The sequence below is a fragment of the Papaver somniferum genome, chromosome 3 (genome assembly GCF_003573695.1).
Source record: "Papaver somniferum cultivar HN1 chromosome 3, ASM357369v1, whole genome shotgun sequence".
NCBI classification, from domain to species: Eukaryota; Viridiplantae; Streptophyta; class Magnoliopsida; order Ranunculales; family Papaveraceae; genus Papaver; species Papaver somniferum.
This window is the reverse complement of record NC_039360.1, coordinates 15,209,190-15,227,519: the sequence shown is the minus strand read 5'-3', so window position 1 is coordinate 15,227,519 and position 18,330 is coordinate 15,209,190. Positions and strand designations below refer to the sequence as shown.

Genomic DNA, 18,330 nt, shown 5'->3' with positions numbered 1-18,330 from the left:
CCAGGTGGTTAAAAATTTTGATCCTCGTCATCCGATTCTTGTGGTAGGTCTTGAAGAAGAGGAAAATGTTGGTTATATGCAGGTGAGAATTAAGCGACATAACTGGCATATGAAACTGTTGAAGTCATCAGATGCAGTCACCGTGTCAGCTGGTTGGAGACGTTACCTGACAAAACCTATTTACGCCCGCGAAATCGACGATGCACGGCATGAAATTCTCGAATTCATTTCTGAACATCTGCATTGTGTTGCTATGTTTTGGGGACCTCCGGGCACCAGAATTGCTGTTGTGCATGGAACCAAGGAAGTGTTTCGGATAACAGCAAAAGCGGTAGTTCTTGACCCCAAGTCTCACATGAAGATAATGAAGAGACGCGAGCTGGAAGGAAAACCTCGTAAAATACTTGACGAGAGGACTGCACTTTTCAAGTTTAAATCGAAAGATATCGACGTTGCCGGATTTGAAGGTTCGCCTATTCGGACTAATTTCAGGTGTATCTGGGGGAAGGTTAATAATAAGGCAGAAAAAAGAAAGGGGATTGCTAGATGCACATTTGAGAAGAGAATTTATAAGAGTGATACTTTTATCATGCCTGTGTTTGTTCAGGTTGGGGCTCCTCGCTTCTTCGAACCATTCGACAGTAAAATGAGGCTTAGAGTTGAACAACAACGACGCCTTCGTGTGGAGATCATTGATGAGGAGCCTTGCTCCCATCCAGATTCAGCTGTTTATACCATGTTCCGTATATGACTTAGCAAAGGGAACGAAACTGTGGTGGTCATGTCCGAAGAAAAACGACTAGAATTGCTCGAGAAACAACAAATGGAGGAGAACGAGAAATTATTAAATGGTTTTGGTTGTGAGGAATAAGTTTTTTCACTTATTTCTGTCATTACTTTTCTTTTCAAGTTTGTAACTTATTTTGCTTTCGATTTAACTGAATGGCTTAATTTCTATAAAGGTATCTGACGCACGAGGATTGATCAACTGTCAGCGCCTTTCATAGATCAGAACTAGATAGAAACAGAGGTAAGAAAAATTGGAACACTCCAAATAGGAAGCAGTGAATATATGGACTTGATAGGAGGTTTGAATACAAGTTCCCTACAAAGTCATCTGTTGAGTCTCATGATCCCAAAAAATTACCTATACACAGCCTTGATTTGAAGGTCGAAAAACTTTTTTCCCAGGTGAAGCATGTCTTTAAGGATGCGCCCCAATACTATACTGAGAAGAACTGACCAAACATTCTCTACATTTCCAGGACCTTTGATTTCCCTCCACTAGAACAATTAACTGAAACAACAATGCACCAACTCCGTATTAGATTTTCATTTTCATGGATAACATAGTCGTAATTCAGAATACTGAATAGGAGAAATTATAAAATATTGTTCCCCAGTTTCACCAGGATATATATAAAAAGGTAATGGAACACAGTAGATTTGGATTTTCCGTACCTGCCAAGTGCTTAAAAAAGAACGTCTAATTGGGTGGTTACAAAAGCGATAGTGATATTGCAGCAGAACGAAGCTTCACACCATCCTCCTCCCATCTAGATTCTGGGGCACTTGCTCCAGCTATATAGGCCTATAATACAACATACGGTAGGTTGCATAAACATGTATAAAATTTCACTACTGTTCTGTATTTGTTAATTTGAGTTTGATACATTAGCTGCTTAGAAACACCAACAAAATATGAAAGAGTAGAGAGCTGGTTCATTTTCTAGTTTCCCTTAATCTCGGTGAAATTGGAGTACCCTCCCGCTACGACTTAAATCTTTGTCAGGTTTCCATGAACCTTTACATAATCAAGAACTTATATGACGAAGTTTACCTTGCCACCGCTAACAGCAACTACTACTGCAAAATGTTGATACTCTAATCCGTACTCATAGAAGTAGTAATTCCTGGAACAGACCAAAAATTTGATACAGGATATGAAAATATTCTTAAAGTAATACAACTGGAGAAAAAAAACCCATTGAATTTTGTAATTGAACAACATAACTTGACATTGGTCCCTTCAACTTGGACCTAAACTTTACCTGATTCCTTCTTCCTCCTTGATTTTGATTATACGTGCAGAATACAAAGTTGCCCCACCTGCATTTTGACATTTGACGACCATTCAAAAGAATTCTAACGGAAGACAAATCCTGATTCTAATAAATTATCCCATGGATCATATCATCTGGTGAATGAAGTAACTGTCACTATTAGAATAAGATCCCCAAGCCATAAACCAGCAGAGCTGAACAACACAAAATAGACATAGTAGATTTACCTGGCACGAAGATTCTTGCGACTGTTTTTAATGAACCCAAGTCCGAGATATCCTTGGCCTACTCAAGTAAACAAAAACGTAGAGCTGTTAAAAGAACCTCTCAGCAACTACCCCCCTAACATATGCTTTACAGTAGAAACTGTTTGGTAGAAAGCTTTATCCAAAAAATGAATCTCTACATTTTTCGAAGATGGTCATGATTCGTCTTATATTTAAGAAACCTAAAATACTTAGGTGGGAATAAAATCTGAAACTCTCCCAGAGAAACCGAGTAGCTTTTCAGTGTAATACGCGATTGCAAGATCGCAACCTTAGGATATATCAAACACATGGTGCACAGAAACCTCACTTATACAAACATAATTTGTTCAGAAAAATGGACACTTGACAAACCTCTAAGAAAGTGATCTTGAGCGAATTAGTTGCGCGAGTGAGAACACTTACAACTTCATAGCTACATAAATCAACAAAGTTTAATATGAGTTGAACAGAACGAACAATGAACTTACTACAGCAGAACGAACAATGAACATGTGACAAGTATTTTATCATCCCGGATGGGAGTGAGAATCACTGATAAGTTCATATCAGCTGCATTTCCACGAGGTGCGGTGGTCCAATACTACTTTTGACAGCATTACACTACATGGCACAATCAATTGTGCAGTAGCTAGTATCGAATAAACACTCTAGTCAATTATTTTAGCTAATGTGGCCCGAAAGTGTAATTTTTCAGCACTAGTCTACTATACAAGGCACAATCAATTGGGGATTCAAGTTCACATACATACCCATCAGAAGATTCAAATCGAGCTGCATAAGTTTTAGTTTTCGCCTTATCTCCATATAATGACATACCAGCATTATAATCCTACAATTAGGGTATCAACCATTAATTCAATTCAAATTACCAAACCCAAAATTTGATACATTTACAGAAAAATCACACTAAAACTAACAAACCTTAAGTAAAAACACATAAAAAGTCTGGAACTTTTTTTACCTCAGGCTCAGCCTTATCAACAAACATAGGAGGAATTCGAATAGAGAAACCACTTCCATAGTATTGAAACCATGTTTTGGTGCTGACAATTTCAGAAAGGAGTGGTTTTGGAGGTGCATTTTGAGCAGAAGCAATAGAAGAAGTAAGAGAGAATTGAAGTGCAATAGCTAGTGAAGAAATGGAAATTGTACTAGTTTTGATAAGAAAATCTCTCTTGGTTGAGTTGGTGGTGGTGGTGGGTTTAGAAAGGGTTTCTGAATTGACGGTGTTTTGGAGAAGAGGTTTTGTTGGATGTGGAGATAGTAGGGAGAAAATAAGGAAGGCCATGAGAGATTGAGAGTAGAGAAGACAGCATCCATGGTGGTGGGTTAGACTTGGAAAATGTAGATAATGTGGTGGCAGAGACAGAGATTTTATAATGTGGTCTAGTTTTGGGATTAGTTTACATATGTGAGGGTATATTTGTCATTGTACTTTATGACCTAGATATTTCAGCCCATCGGTAAATGTCAGGCTATGTCAAATGACTTGGATCAAGTTCTTCACCATTACCCTCAAGGTATTTGGGTGGAAACATCCGGTATTTTCATGTGTGTCCTGCTTGTATTCCCGCTGCATTTTCAAATGCCAAATCTACCCTTATCCAAGTTCCATGGTTTCCAAGACATTTGTACAAGAATGTCTTATCCAGAACTCCACCACTCAATCCAACATCCAAACTATCCCCAACAGAAAAACAAAACCTTAGTGGTAATTCAGGAGTAATCAAAGAAACCCAAACTCTCACCATGGAAACCATATTTTCTCCTCACTCATTTTGCCCGCTTTACAATCCCAAAATCTCCTCCACTTCAAAAACACTCTTAACAAATCCAGTCATCTCCTTGCCAAAACCCATTTCTAAAAATCTTAAAACCCAATCACTTCAATCGCCACCTGCTAAGAAATGGGTCACTCAGATTCACCACGGATTAGCAGCACTAGCACTTTCTTTAGCTATAAATTTTGGATCTCCAGTTCTGCTTAATAATGCCAATGCGTCAGAATTCGATATCATTAATGAAGGTCCGCCAACTGAATCATACTGCGTTGATGATGCTGGGGTTCTCAGTCGGGTTACAAAATCCGACTTGAGACGATTGTTAACCGATTTGGAAACACGGAAAAATATTCACATTAATTTCGTTACCGTCCGTAAGCTCACTGTAAGTTGCTAACCCTTTAAGAATGTTGGATTGCTGTGTTTCGGAGTAGCATTTGTTTTTTTGAGATGTTGCATTGATTTGGTTGTAGAGTAAAGCTGATGCATTTGAGTATGCGGATCAACTATTAGAAAAGTGGTACCCGACCGTTGAACAAGGCGGTAACAAAGCCGTGGTTGTTCTGGTTACTAGCCAAAAAGAAGGTGCCATCACTGGAGGGCCTGATTTCATTAAAGCCGTTGGAGATACCATTCTTGACTCCACTGTCTCTGAAAATCTTCCTGGTAAGGAACAGCACCGCGCGGATTCTCATTCTTGCTTGCTTTATGCATATTTTGTGCTTGCATGATCTGACTATGTGCCATTGCATTGCAGTCTTGGCTACCGAAGAGAAGTACAATGAAGCGATTTACAGCAGTGCCAAACGGCTGGTTGCTGCAATTGACGGGTTACCTGATCCTGGTGGTCCGAAATTCAACGAGAACAAACGGGAGTCGAACTATAAGAGCAGGGAAGAAACCGATGAAAAACGCGGGCAGTTCACTCTTGTTGTCGGGGGTTTGTTAGTGATCGCATTCGTGGTTCCTATGGCTCAGTATTACGCGTACGTCTCCAGAAAGTGAGCTGTATGTGACAATCTATTCGTTGTACAAATTCTTATGTAGAGCATTACTTAATCAATTATCAACAACAGCTTTTTGCACGTAAATGAATAAATATTTGTTCGTAATTGATTCCGTTTCCGAATCAGAGTCTTCTTATATTTGATCTTGTTTAGCACGACACTCCACGCAGAACAGACCGGTGAAACTTAACTAGCCTTGTATTGTTAAAAGGCGAGCCAGGAGCACTAGCTGTGTAGGGTGCGCCTAGCTAATAAAACGCCCAAGGTGAAAAACTGTGAGCATTTTTTCATTTTCCCTGGGCGCCTTAGGCGCGCCTGGGCTCTAGATGAGGCAAGGCAAAGGGCTTGGCGCCTCACCTCGCCTAGCGCCTCAAACAACAGCTGCTACTGCAAATTGCCTCCTATGCGACTTCGATAATCACAACAAAGGTATATGAAGAAGAATTACAGGAGAAAAATAATGGATTTAGTTTGACATTGTGAATTTCAGTAGTCACAAAGTTATTGATATTAGCTTAGAAAGAATCCATAGAAGTTAGCAGATAAAAAAAAAGAAATAACGAATTATGAACATATTTCATGCTGTTATCAGAACTTGAGGTTCAGAACAAATGGCATCTTGTCAGAGAACGGCGGATCAGAGTACAGTCCTGTTAGTATACGTGATGCTACGTATTCGTTTGCAGCTTCAGTGTAGTGGATTCCATCCCAACTTATATATTCAGAACTGTCTTCACATCCTTTGGCTGTCACTGATGTCCCGTTTATATCCTTAGTTTGCCCACACGAAATTCGATTGTCGTAGTTCAGTGGAGGACCTCCATACCCACAGCAAACCAGCAGGGTCTTCTCGAACCCTGAAAATTTAGAGCCCTGAGATCAGCATTCAGGTTACAGTGCAAGTAACTTTCATTTGCCAGAGAAAGTAACATTACCGTATTTCGGATAATTTGAAATGAGATCGAACTTAATGGAGAATACGTCGACATAAGTCACATTTGCATCCGCCAATTGAGTCTGCAATTTTTTGGTGAGAGCGTGAAGCTGCAAGTTGAAAAGCTTAGCAGCACGGTTGTGTCCGCTGACACATCCAAGTTCATCAAGCTTAGACGGGTCTTTGCCGAATACTGCAACATTTTGAGGCAAGCACCCAAGAGGACCAGTATTATGAATCCAAAATCTTCTACCCCCTTGATCATAGATTTTCTGAAGTAAACGCAAACACGAGCGACGAATGAAGACAGCATAAGTTTACAATGTGCTGCTTCAAAAACAAGAAGAAAGAAATTTTTTGATGTACATATATATTTCGCCTCACCTGAATGCCGGTTTCGAATTCCACTAGTATATTTGGGATTGAAGCAATTACTTGGTCCTCCGTTTTGGAATAAAATCCACCGGCTAAATCGTTCTGGCCGATATCGAACATGTACAGCCCGTTCTGAAAGAAATCCTTGGCAGGCAGATACTTATCTAGTTTCTTACCTGCAAAAGATTCAAAAACATGTCACAATTTGCATTTTGTACCTATGTTGTGAAAGGCGAGCTAGGCGCACGAGTCGTGAAAGGGTCCCTAGCTAATAAAACACCCAAGGTGCAAAAATGTGAACCCTTTTTTTCTTCTGGGAGCCTAGGACGCCTAGACGAGGCGCCAAACCCGCCTCGCCTAGCACCTCACACAATATAGTTCTGTACCACATGTACCTATCTATTTGAATCAAAATGTTGCAGTTTTACGTTATTGCAAAATGGCAATATACCTTTCGCAAGCAACTCAAGAACTCGATCTTTGAATCGGAAGAACTGAGCAACTTGAATTGCAAATGAAAATGGACTAACAGATGTTGCAGTTGCAGGAAGTATAGTAGACCCTGCTGCTGCAAAATTACACCCTCTTTTGAAACTTGGGAAACCAACAGAATCCAGATACGAATTCAAGAACGGCAAATCAAATTCATCCACTGCAACAGAATTAACAACATTCTCATAAGCAAAAGAAAACACTGAATTTATCCCAACTGCATATTATTACACAAATGTTAAAAGAAAATTGTTACTTAGAAAGTCGACAATGAGACGTCCATCGCAGAACCTCCCTTCCGGACTCTTAAAGTACTGTACTCCATTAGGCGGTTCAAGACTTTCGCCGAGACCTGCGATGAGCCCGCCCGTATCGGAATTCGAATCGCCGAAATTGAAGACAGCCGGATAATTGAAATCAATGGAGTGTACTACCCGGACCAAAGAAATGACAAGAATTAGGAGAGCATAAGAGAGCCTAGACAGACTCATGATGGCTTCTGTTTCACAAGATCAACAAAACGATGTGGTTTTGGAATTCGATAATGTTTGATTGTGAACACTCTACCAAATAGTTGTTTCTTTATAACTGAGAGTCTAGTTATTGGTAGCTTTTGTGTGTATTTCAAGTTTACTCCTTTCCTAAAAATTCTTTTCAAGTCTAAAGGAAATGATGTGATAGGTGGTGTTTAACCAAATGACCAAAATAACCTTGGAATAAGTTTCTGAATGGATAGTAAATGTGTGGTGTGGGTACACTGGGGGATAGCATTAGCCAAATCATTTTTGGATAAGAAAAAGAAAAATGAAAAGAAAGTACAATTTGGCAAATGTGCAAAAAGTCAGGGCCAATTTAGGAATTTCCAAAATGAATCTCTTTGTTTAGTAATTTGCAGTGTCTCCTCCATACCACCAAGAAACTCTTCTTGAAAGGAAAGATTACAAAAAAAAAAAAAAAAAAGAATATCTTTTTTGCTTTGATATTTGGCAAGAGGAACATTGTCTTGGTGTTTTCATATCTTCTTTGCGTATGCCAAAATATTTGGAAGTGTATGAAAAATGTAATAATCACAGTCTTTGTAATAGCAGTAGAAATTATCTTCGTCTTTAAAAAAGAGGTACTATCATTTTTCCGTATTTTAACTTAAAAATAGTCAAAATTGGAAGGAGTATGTTTTATTCAAAGGCTCTTTCTTATAATCAGCAGTAGATTGGATATTGAGGAAGTGAAATCTCTTCCGAGAAAAGGGAATGCGAGTATTTTCCGGTCAATATCTGCGACGTCACGTAAAAGTCGATTTCAAGTCGGGATATCATAGTCGGAATCAAAGCCATAACTTGTTCTTCATCATTCAAACCGAAAGCACCGTCGAGATCGTTTTGTCCTATGTCAATCATATAGAGACCTCGTGCAAAATAATCTTCGGAAGGAAGAGAAAGCTGTAGTTTGTTATCTGTAATGGAAGAGAATTTAGACGGAATTGCTTACAACGTACTCTATGCAAAATGAATAAGGAGATGATTTGTATATAGTACCCTCGGAAAGCAAGCGCAGAACTCGAGCTTTAAACCGGATGAATTGAGCCACTTGAACATCAAATGAAAATGGACTAATGCCCAATGTTCTTCCCTCTGGTGGAAGTATAGTAGACCACCGGTATCAGAATAGGGTCCAAGGAATCCTAACCCTGCTACAAGACCACCGGTATCAGAATTGGAATCTCCAAAGTTGAACACTGCTGTATGATTACTACTGAGCATAGTAGAGGAAGTAGTTTTACAAAAGGAAAAAAATGAAATACTGATCAAGTTGATGGTGATGATCTTCATAATACTACTCCAAGAAGCTTTTGGAGAGGCCATTGAAGAGAAGTGCATGATGAAAAAAAGACTGACTGGGCAAGTCTGAACTGAAGAACAGCTGTTCACTTGTACTTATAGGGTCACATGTTGGAACAGTCGTTCCTGTAGTCAAGACTGTTGAACAAAAAATAGAATGATAATGAAAGCAAACTTTAGTGAGTATTTTTATTATTTATTAGATTAGACTGCCCATTAAAATCAAACTGAGAAAAAAATTTAATCATATATTTTTCAGTCAGTAGATTGCAAAATCACTCATTTCTCTATTATGGGGATATTTGAGTAAGAAACTGGGATTAAAAGCTCAGTTACTTTCAGGAGGCAGAAATTTCACATTGTACCACAAGGCAGCTCCAGATGTAGCTTACAGATTTTGATTTTCAGACATGATTATGGCTTGGAAGATGCATCATACACAATAAAAAAGAAAACACCTGGCACTTGATTAACAAAAGCTTACAGTAGGATGTCAGGGGAAAATTCACCATCTCCTTTGGCTAACTTGCCTCAGTCTCAGACATTAATTAACATAGATGGGATTCAGTTGCCTGCAACTGCATGCGATACATTCAATATGTAGTGTTTTTCTAATCCCTTCTAGGAAAGGCAAGCTCAAGGACAGTGACGAAATAACACTGTTCGGATCCCCTGACATAATGAACTTTACCATTCATTAACTGCAGAATCTTCATTGACATGCTCAAGGCTAAACCTTTTTGTGTCAACCGCTCCTTGCTGCTGAACATGTCTTGAACAACTTCAGGGGGGAGGCCTTCACCAGGACACCCAATCCTATCTCAAGCAGAGCTTTGTTGATTAGGACAAGGACAAAAAGTTTGCAGATAATATAAACATATTGTGTTAGTACATCCAGCATACAGTAGTAATTAACTTGGTTTAGAGTCATGAATCAAGAAATACCTGAATTCAAGATGTAGGAGTTCTTTCCCATCTGCAATCTTTTTCGGGCTCGACTGGACTTGAATCTCTACCCAGCCTCCTGGAGATGGCGTGTATTGTACCGTGCTCAACAAGAAATTTACTAGGACCTGTTGAATCCGAATTTGATCACCAATAACAGCTAGAGTTTTGATTTCCTCTGGAATGTCACGGATCAGTTGTAATCCTCTTTCTCTTAGGAGAATCGTTACTTGGCTAACTAGAGCATTTATAAGGTTCCCAAGTGAAAATTCAGCCTCATCAAATTCAAAGGACCTGTCACCAGGCAGAAGGAAACAATCACATGAAAATTATTGGAATCTAGTGGCCTATTAAGGATTGTCAAACATGATTTACTAACCCATCCTTGATGCATTCCGAATCAACATCTCTAATAATCTTCATCATTTGCCTTTCACAAGCAGCACTAGTCTCAAGATCCTGCTTCTGATCTTCACTTAAATCCATTCCATCTAGTAGAGAATTCATGAAATGTATGCCACGTAAAGAATTTTTTACCTCTTGGCAGATATAAGCCAAATGTGTCTTCCTAGCACAGAGTTTCTTCTCCTGCCTCGGTACTTCCGGGGCTTGTTGCAATTCAGGGCTCACAATCTGAAGAAAGCAGAATGCCCCGCTTATCTCTCCTTGCAAATTAACCCTTTTCATTGCTGTCAAGAGAGCTTGCACATATACCCTGTTCCGCTCATAGAACTGGAATGGAATTTTATCTGTATCTTGCCCTCCAATTGCATTGTGGAGGACAATCGTGAACTTTGTGTGAGCATCAGTGCTTTCGAGCCGACAGCAACTGCCAAATATATCTCCCACCAGCATCTTTCCAAACATTTCCTCTCTGTTCCAACCTGTTAGTTTTTCCATACCCTTATTCCATTCCAAGCAACACAAATTCTCATCCGAAGCAAATACGGGCGGAATTAAAGGGTTGGGGTTATGGAAAATAGCTTTATAATCACCTTGTAGACGTATGAACTTGTCCAGTACCACTTTCTGAGAAGTAATATCCTGACCCACAAAGCCAACTCCTATGATGTTGTTCAGATAGTCTTTGCTAGAGCAGGCATTGACCACCAGAAACACGCTTTTGCTAAGCTTTTGTGGACCGAATGTCTTCAGCTTTATCTCTACATTTTGATCTTCTTCCCCTGCATAGATTCAAATCATTGGGAACTCTTCATGTTCTTTAGTTGCAAGAAAATGCATAAAACCTTCTCATAGTAAAGGAAAAGGTAACTAACAAAATCAAACTGCACTATGGAAATCCATAATATAGACTAAACTGCAAAATCTAAGTGAATATAGGGAAACTTACCTTTTAATGCACGGGAAAGAAGTTTGTTTACATCATCCACGTATTCCTTGTAAATAAGGTCCTGGAGTCGAAACTTCCCAATAGCTTCCTCAGCAGGCAGACCTGTCAATTCTGCAATTTTTGTATTCCACCCATTTATCCGACCTCCAAAATCTACACCGAAAATTGGAGCGTTAGCAGTCTCTATCAGCCTGACCATCTCTTTCGCAACTGAAATGCCCTCATCCATCCCTTGACAATCTTCATTCCCAACTTCAGTATTGACCTCCGACTTACAAATGCTTCTATTAACATCCCTAATTGAATTCCGCAGTATAAGCTGCAAGGAGTGAATCGCATCCATCTCCGCAGTTTCCCACGGCAAACTCTGGCTCTTAACTATTTCCAGAAACACCTTAAAAGAAGAACGTGGGTGCATCCGTTGGCTATCATCAGTGTCTTCTGGACTATGTTTCTCCCCACCCCACTTGATCTCTTTCGTTGCAGAAGAACGAAACCAAAACAGGATGTCTCTTGAGGAGATATAAGCAACAGCCATCCCACAAACTGCATCACCTAATGTGGATGCTCCTGGGCACCCAGCACCAGTCAAACTATCAGTACTCAATCCCGTTAAGCCACCATGACAAGATAACAACCACTCAACAATATCCTCAATCTGGGATTCAATAGGACAAACACCAACAGAAAAATACTTCCCTTGGTAGATGAGAGCAGCACCATCACATTTCACCAGATCCATAATGCTTGGACTCCGAGTAATAACCCCAGCCGGGGAATCTCGGAGGAGCATATCACACAAGAGAGCCTGGGTTTGCAGCACGTGCTTCTCCTGCATTTGGGATGCCAACTGCAATTCCAACCTCAACTGAAGCTCAAAAACCTGCATTAGGAACCCGCACGCGTAACGGAGAGGAAACGAGATACACCGAGCAGATGTGTGATGGCACACAACAAGTCCCCATAATCTCGTTGAATTACGAGCACCAGAAGCTCCGCTACTTTCTTGATCATTTTCATTGATGATTACTGACATTGCTAATGAGGCAACTGAACCCATATTAGCCATGTATTCTGTGTGACAACCATGTGGTGCCCTGAGAGTTGAACCAGCTAAACAAAGAGGCTGCATCGGTGCTTCATCCTGAACCACAGGAACAGGTCTAGCATGGCAATCAACAATAATCCTAACTCTGTTCTGTTCAAACAAGAGTCTCGATGCTTGAGGTATGTCAGTGGAAGGAAAGTGTAACCCCATATACGGTTCCAAATCAGGCCTCTTACTTTCAGCTACAACCTTTCCATGGTCATCCTCATGGAATTTATACACAAAAACTCTATGATAGCCGGTAAGCTCCCTAACAAGTTTGACTACAGTATCACACAGAGTCTTAATATTCCCACCAGGAAGAGCCTGTAACCGCAAAATCGCCCTGTCAGCTAGCTTCTGAGACTGAACTGCCCCAGAAATAGAAAAAGCAGGATCTTCTGCACTAGCTGGTTCTAAGTCAATTACAATACGCACATCAATTTTATGCAAAATAGCGAAAAATGGCTTCCCTGAATTCTTCAAATGAATCCATAGAGGGTTAAAAAACGAAATGTTATGAGACGAGAACGCTTTCTCCAAGAAAGGCGCACTTGATGGGGTAAAAAGAGTTCTAACATCAGTACCCACTACTAAAAATTCGGTATCAAGCATTTCTGAAGCATTTTCACTGTAAGCAATTACCCTAAAAGTGCTTTCTTGAGCCGCTATCATACAACCAAAAGGCTGTAAGTGACCACCCCTTTGGACTCTTGATAAGTAAGTGTTGATCTGTTGTTCATCAGGAATTGATTGTGAAGTACCTTTTAAACATTCTAAGTAGTCAAAACACTTACCAGATTCTCCTGATTGTTCAAAAACATCATCAAGTCTAGCATCAACAGGATACTGTGCAATGGTTTTGTTAACAGAATATGGTGTTGGTTGTTGTTGAGTACTCATATATCTAATCTTACTACAACCTGATAAATTTTATTGGTTGTTACTGTTAGCATCACTTGTTGTTTCTCTACTTCCTGGCGCCATAACAATCAAAATTGGAGCAATTTCTGGGTTTTTTCACTTATGATGGTTCAAGGTTTTTAATGGTGGATGAATTATACATTTCAAGACTTATGATGGTTCAAGGTTTTTAATGGTATTCATTCTAAGTTTTCAATAAAAAAAGTTATATTGGAAGACAACTAATACAATCTATGTTTGTAGACTTATAGAGAAGTTTTTGTTTTACTTATCTGCGTTTGACTGATTATCTTGTCAATATATCATACAATGGGTTCAAAATTTTCATACATGTCCAGAGTTTTATTTTGTTTATTTTGTCTTGTTTCTTTAGGTCGGTATTTGAATTGAGGTGCCAACAAGTTCCAAACTCAGACGCACTAATTTTACAACTCGTATCAAAAAAAATTAAAAATAAATAAATTACAACTCTACTGAAGAGGCATGAGGCATCTACAAAAATGACAAGCCAGGACATTTTTATGGGACACCAACTCCAGTCCCTTACATATGCTACCTAAGAAACAAACTTTCTGGATATGAGAGAAATTTGGTCAGGGTTTAAAGGTTATTAAACAAAATGTCATCGGCAAAGTGGGAACCAGAGACGGCATCAACATTTGGTACGGAAGATGGATCATTCATATTGACAACTCATTGTAGCTTTTGTTGGGTCTAGTCTAGCTAGACAATGACTGCATTACTGAAGTTAGTGAACTCATCGACCTCCAGACAAGAACCTAGAAAGTAGCATGGCTTGTGTCTATGATAGCCGAGTTTTTAACCAAGACTATTAAGTCTAACAAAGGAATAGGTTGCAAAAAATTTGACTCGTTAGATATTTGTCTGACATGAGAATATGGCAATTACAAATTGCAAGCCTTATGCCTGTGTGATGACTTGAACGACTCAGACACAATACGAGTAACAAGAAAAGGGTACAAAAAAACAACTAAAGTTCGACACTATGATTTGAGACACTAAATATGAACCTATTCAGCATTTTCACAGACTTCTAGCAAAGTTTGAATTCAGTCAAGAACTTTCAGTACATCAGTTATGGACTTATAGTGTTGCTATACAATACTCACATGCATATCACTAACCTTTTTCATTTCTGAGTCATTTAAAGATCCTTTTTGAGATATAGTGTCGTTATGGATCTGCAAACCCAGGAATACAAGGAACTGAAAAGACCTGAAATCTTCTCATAGTAGTTCGCGTCACCTTCAGCATCTTCACCATGTATATTTAATCTACCAGCACCGGCCATTAGTAAATCTTTTAGTATATCTTTTAGAGCTTTATTCTCTCTCTTCAGCTGTAAAAACAACAAAGAAAACTGAGGTAAGCAAATAACTGGAGATAATCAATTTATAAATAAGTTTTGATGTCTTAAAGACTTAAAAAAGGGATTTCCTTTCGACCTTATCAACAGTTGAAGATAATTCTTCCACAGTTTGCTGCAGTACAGTGATTGTCCGAGAAGTTAAGTCTTCTAAAGCTGGTTCGCAGTGTAATCCAATCGAGTTAGGATTGTAAACTATTCCCTCTTTTATAAGCAACTCTTCTAGAAGCTTTACATCTTCAACCTTCATCTTCTCACTTAACTATATCAAATCCAGTAGTTGGAATAATATTACACTTCATATTCAGTAACATTAAGTGAGACACAAAGAGAGCTAAAATAGCAGCCTTCCTGCATCCTTACCTTGTTTAGTATTCTCTGGCCTGAGTTTGAATCATCTTTAACTGCAGAAGGAATCATTTCTTTCTTCACAACTTTGTCTTCAATAGGAATGGCTCTTGGTGATGTCTTTATATGTTTTGCTCTGTCAAATGCAAATCCAGGGTCCACAACTTTAGAGCAGGAAAATTTGCTAAAACCTGTAACACTGGTGGCCCACAATTGGGCTGAGAAGATCCCATTATGTGAATCAGCAGGACTAAAACAGCCTACTCTAGCTACTATATACTCGGATGTTTAAGTCCTCACGCCAGTCACATGATGGGATCTTCTTGATTCACAGGACAGGACAAATGGGTTCACAAGATTTAGTTCAAGATGTTAGCATGCCTTGCACCAAACCGTATAGTCGAAAGGCTCTCAGATGAATTTAGAGTGCTAGGTGAGCAACAACACAACAATGCTGTACGACAATTCCCACCCTGCAACATAATAAGAGAAACTATTATTTTTTTGTTAATCGGCACAGAAATATTTTGAATTGGAAGTAGCATAACCGAACAGGAGGACTAACAAGCGAATCTTGTAGAAACCGAGTAAGCTTTGAATCTCGATAAGGGATGTGATTTGTTTTTCCTGGACTACCATTAGTAAGAGCATTGATGACATTTCCAAGAGCCGATAAAGATTTGTTGATGGTCTTTGCTTCATCAAGTACTTTCCCTTCAGCTCCACTTTTTTCCACTTTTTCAGACCCAGCCAAATCCACAAGAATTAGTTTTCCAGACTTCAACCTATACAGAATCAGATATTATTTATCTAAAACTTGCACATGGGATGGCAAATTTGGGTTGTCGATTCAAAAACAAGAAAATACCTTCTATCATTTGCTGAGTCCAGATGAATTGTAAAGATGTACACACAATGGCTTCTACTGCTTGCCATGTTCATCTCTTTGTAGGATAAGGTTTAACAACAGGTTTAAGGTTAATGTAAGTACTACTTACTATTTCTCAAATGCGATTAAAACTGCGTTTTCCTCTAAAAGGATACGTGTCTCTCCAACAGCTCTATTTGCAACTCCATTCTGCATTCACAGAGTTCCAATTAGGGGGCTGAGAATGCATATAACAGAACTAAAATAAATACCAACATATGTTACAGCATTTTCCTTACCGCAAGGTTTTGTGATGCTTCTGCTGGATCAGAGATGAAGGCCTAGCAAAATCAAGTGACAAGTTACTTAAAGTCTTAAACTTCCATTACATATGTTGCACATTTCTGACTTGGCCCAATTGTCTCATATTCAAGTGAACTGCTTGAGTTAACCATGGAACTAGCAGGGATATTTCAAAGAAATTTGACACGGTCTAAGCCAAGTCAGAGCAAAATTAGAATCATATCTCTGGACGCAAAGTTGCATGCCAGAATCACGACCATTTAACTGGTCGCTACATCAACACTTTGTGGGACATAAACACTAAAAGATCACACTGAACTTAAGAAGTAACTCTAAACACTTATCTACTGGTAATTCTCATTGATAGTAATTAAACATGGAACACTCCAGGAGGTTTGGCTTACCTCAGTAACGCCAGTCAAATGTATTCCATGGAGCTTACTCTCTTTGATTTGCAAATTGTCTTTCGATAAATCAAATAGGTCCCTAACCAAAAAAAAAAAATCCAGTAACTAATCAGATCAACCAAATAAAAGGAAAAATAGCTTATGACTTTGAGAACAAAAGTACAGCAATTGATAACGACATTGAGAAAACATCCATGTAAAGGCACTGGAATTGAAAAAGTTGTACCACTTCAACAGGGTCACATATTTCAGAAGAAAAACAGATCAACCACATCATTAAGCATACAGACCTCACTTTCTCCTTGTAGATCTCCACCTACATGACGCAGAATAAAGCTTTAACAACTGAATGAACAGATACATGGTGAAACTGCACAGTTCTGCAGTCCTCCAATGTAAGAAACAAGATTATAAACATATACATACCATTGACAACTTGACCGTGTACTTGGTCATTTCATCAAGCGATTTAAGAGATTCGAAAAGTCCATCCACGACTCGAGGAAGTAATCCTGTCTCCTCTCCATGACATTCCATGACACCATTTCCCTGGAAAAGGAGTAACCTCATTCTTAGTATAGGTTTTAATCGATAAGACATATCAACTGAAAAATAATCCACAATCAAAGTTGACCACTTTACCTCCATGCTATATGTCTTCCCTGCTCCTGTCTGTTCCCAGCATGAAACTCATTAGTTGGAAATCATTGGATCAGTTAAAAACAGACTATACACCATGACAAGAAAGAATCAGGTTTACGGGACCATAGGAGTTACAGATGTATTTCTACATGGGGATTTACAACTACGAGTTATGAACATAAATGTTCAATCAAAAGACACTTGACAACAACAACAACAATTAGAAAAACATGAACAGAGAAAAAACAAAATCTCCATATAACAAAGCTGAATTTTACCTGTCCATAAACGATGATTGTTCCATTAATGGAGTTAACAGCATCTGTTGATAAAATTCAAAGCGGAATGAAGAAGTGAATCAGAATACTAGATATATAAATTAAACCGACATCATACGGAAAAACATTTAGAGGATATTTCGATTTGTGAATCTAACCTTTCACAATGGGAAGAGCAAGAAACTCATATACATCTGCTTGTTTCGATTCTTGATAAAAGACTTTATCGAAACAGAAGGTGAATTCTCCTTCCTTCTCATCCTAATAACCAAATCACACCGGAATTAAATCAAACACAATATTAGCACAAATCTAATATATATCTATATATATAAAGAATCGGAAATGTAAGGGGAAAAAACGACGAATCAACGATTTGAGAAAACAAACCTTTAGAACAAAAGATTCAGGATCTAAGTTATGCATACAGATCTTATCACCAGTTTCTCGTTTCTCCTTAGAATTTAACGGTCTAAATCGAGCGCAAACTGTGACATTAGACATCTCTCTCATGGATTCAATTTTCTGTAAGAAAAAAAGAAAACAATATCACAGATCCGGTCATACTAAAAACCGTTCGATGTTTCATTCCATCGAACTGAATCTGATATCTAATCAATTTTCACCGCAAAGTATATGAATCAGATGTGGAATCAAAGTTGGGAATGAAGTGAAAAACGAAAACAAGCAGATCGAATTAGATTTAAACCACAGAAAGGTGTTTAATTTACCTCAGAAAGAGTTGATGATTTTTGAGATCTGAGAGTGAAGTTCGAAATTCTTCGGAAGCGGGAGAATTTGAAAAGATTCAGATGAAACTGATTAAAATGGATTATTTTATAGAGGGGTGACTGAGTCAAGGTGTCCGATGAAATATTGAAGGCACCCCTGTTTCTTTTCAAAGCACTGTTTGATTTTTTTGCATCCGTAAATAACTTGGTGTTGGTGAGTTTGGAACTCTGGAACTCGGGTCATTGGTATCTTCACCGTATGACCTTTTAAAGCAGGGTTTTTTGTTTTTTGAAACTGAG

The 18,330-nt window shown here is 38.7% G+C and overlaps 5 protein-coding genes across 8 annotated transcripts; 1 reads left to right on the top strand and 4 right to left on the bottom strand.

Annotated features, from left to right (window-relative positions):
- Positions 1–1,031: 1,031 nt before the first annotated feature.
- LOC113355385 lies at positions 1,032–3,655 on the bottom strand. The gene is made up of 8 exons (XM_026598233.1): positions 3,294–3,655; positions 3,082–3,161; positions 2,684–2,744; positions 2,291–2,348; positions 2,052–2,109; positions 1,841–1,913; positions 1,462–1,591; positions 1,032–1,297 (listed from the first exon to the last, which is right to left on the bottom strand). The coding sequence occupies exons 1-7, from the start codon at positions 3,618–3,620 to the stop codon at positions 1,499–1,501; spliced, it is 750 nt and encodes a 249-aa protein (XP_026454018.1). The 5' UTR covers positions 3,621–3,655; the 3' UTR covers positions 1,032–1,297; positions 1,462–1,498.
- A 353-nt stretch (positions 3,656–4,008) lies between these two features.
- Positions 4,009–5,238, top strand: LOC113355384 (UPF0603 protein At1g54780, chloroplastic-like). The gene is made up of 3 exons (XM_026598232.1): positions 4,009–4,498; positions 4,587–4,779; positions 4,871–5,238. The coding sequence occupies exons 1-3, from the start codon at positions 4,082–4,084 to the stop codon at positions 5,116–5,118; spliced, it is 858 nt and encodes a 285-aa protein (XP_026454017.1). The 5' UTR covers positions 4,009–4,081; the 3' UTR covers positions 5,119–5,238.
- A 326-nt stretch (positions 5,239–5,564) lies between these two features.
- Positions 5,565–7,545, bottom strand: LOC113355383 (GDSL esterase/lipase At1g54790-like). The gene is made up of 5 exons (XM_026598231.1): positions 7,178–7,545; positions 6,881–7,081; positions 6,439–6,605; positions 6,056–6,326; positions 5,565–5,977 (listed from the first exon to the last, which is right to left on the bottom strand). Exons 1-5 carry the CDS (start codon positions 7,410–7,412, stop codon positions 5,709–5,711), a joined length of 1,143 nt encoding a protein of 380 aa, XP_026454016.1. The 5' UTR covers positions 7,413–7,545; the 3' UTR covers positions 5,565–5,708.
- Positions 7,546–9,185: 1,640 nt separating this feature from the next.
- Positions 9,186–14,227, bottom strand: LOC113355381 (phytochrome B-like). Of its 4 annotated transcripts, none has more exons than XM_026598229.1 (5): positions 14,212–14,227; positions 11,056–12,469; positions 10,084–10,888; positions 9,705–9,998; positions 9,186–9,575 (listed from the first exon to the last, which is right to left on the bottom strand). In XM_026598229.1, the coding sequence occupies exons 1-5, from the start codon at positions 14,218–14,220 to the stop codon at positions 9,371–9,373; spliced, it is 2,727 nt and encodes a 908-aa protein (XP_026454014.1). In that variant the 5' UTR covers positions 14,221–14,227; the 3' UTR covers positions 9,186–9,370. The 4 variants fall into 4 exon arrangements, with proteins under 4 accessions (XP_026454014.1, XP_026454009.1, XP_026454008.1 ...); XM_026598224.1 differs by lacking the exon at positions 14,212–14,227 and having other exon boundaries at positions 10,084–10,163; positions 10,242–10,888; positions 11,056–13,231; XM_026598223.1 differs by lacking the exon at positions 14,212–14,227 and having other exon boundaries at positions 11,056–13,231.
- Positions 14,122–18,101, bottom strand: LOC113355382 (kinesin-like protein KIN-1). Its single transcript, XM_026598230.1, has 16 exons — positions 18,031–18,101; positions 17,690–17,824; positions 17,458–17,560; positions 17,300–17,343; positions 17,022–17,051; positions 16,806–16,928; positions 16,670–16,695; positions 16,377–16,458; positions 15,969–16,010; positions 15,846–15,879; positions 15,670–15,745; positions 15,367–15,586; positions 15,183–15,274; positions 14,817–14,937; positions 14,533–14,715; positions 14,122–14,426 (listed from the first exon to the last, which is right to left on the bottom strand). Exons 2-16 carry the CDS (start codon positions 17,810–17,812, stop codon positions 14,232–14,234), a joined length of 1,494 nt encoding a protein of 497 aa, XP_026454015.1. The 5' UTR covers positions 17,813–17,824; positions 18,031–18,101; the 3' UTR covers positions 14,122–14,231.
- Positions 18,102–18,330: the final 229 nt, after the last annotated feature.

Excerpts from the sequence above, each read along its gene's own strand:
- LOC113355381 (XM_026598223.1), bottom strand. The coding sequence starts at position 13,045 with ATGAGTACTCAACAACAACCAACACCATATTCTGTTAACAAAACCATT. Across the intron at positions 9,999-10,083 it reads TCGGAATGCATCAAGGATGG|GTCCTTTGAATTTGATGAGG; the intron begins GTTAGTAAATCA and ends GCCTGGTGACAG. Across the intron at positions 9,576-9,704 it reads CTCCTACATCTTGAATTCAG|GATTGGGTGTCCTGGTGAAG; the intron begins GTATTTCTTGAT and ends TGCTTGAGATAG.
- LOC113355384 (XM_026598232.1), top strand. The coding sequence starts at position 4,082 with ATGGAAACCATATTTTCTCCTCACTCATTTTGCCCGCTTTACAATCCC. Across the intron at positions 4,499-4,586 it reads TTACCGTCCGTAAGCTCACT|AGTAAAGCTGATGCATTTGA; the intron begins GTAAGTTGCTAA and ends ATTTGGTTGTAG. Across the intron at positions 4,780-4,870 it reads TGTCTCTGAAAATCTTCCTG|TCTTGGCTACCGAAGAGAAG; the intron begins GTAAGGAACAGC and ends ATTGCATTGCAG.
- LOC113355382 (XM_026598230.1), bottom strand. The coding sequence starts at position 17,812 with ATGAGAGAGATGTCTAATGTCACAGTTTGCGCTCGATTTAGACCGTTA. Across the intron at positions 17,344-17,457 it reads TGCTCTTCCCATTGTGAAAG|ATGCTGTTAACTCCATTAAT; the intron begins GTTAGATTCACA and ends TTTTATCAACAG. Across the intron at positions 16,696-16,805 it reads ACACGGTCAAGTTGTCAATG|GTGGAGATCTACAAGGAGAA; the intron begins GTATGTATATGT and ends TGCGTCATGTAG.
- LOC113355383 (XM_026598231.1), bottom strand. The coding sequence starts at position 7,412 with ATGAGTCTGTCTAGGCTCTCTTATGCTCTCCTAATTCTTGTCATTTCT. Across the intron at positions 6,327-6,438 it reads AATTCGAAACCGGCATTCAG|AAAATCTATGATCAAGGGGG; the intron begins GTGAGGCGAAAT and ends CGTTTACTTCAG. Across the intron at positions 5,978-6,055 it reads TTCAAATTATCCGAAATACG|GGTTCGAGAAGACCCTGCTG; the intron begins GTAATGTTACTT and ends CTAAATTTTCAG.
- LOC113355385 (XM_026598233.1), bottom strand. The coding sequence starts at position 3,620 with ATGGCCTTCCTTATTTTCTCCCTACTATCTCCACATCCAACAAAACCT. Across the intron at positions 2,110-2,290 it reads CGCAAGAATCTTCGTGCCAG|GTGGGGCAACTTTGTATTCT; the intron begins GTAAATCTACTA and ends GTCAAAATGCAG. Across the intron at positions 1,914-2,051 it reads AAGGAGGAAGAAGGAATCAG|GAATTACTACTTCTATGAGT; the intron begins GTAAAGTTTAGG and ends GGTCTGTTCCAG.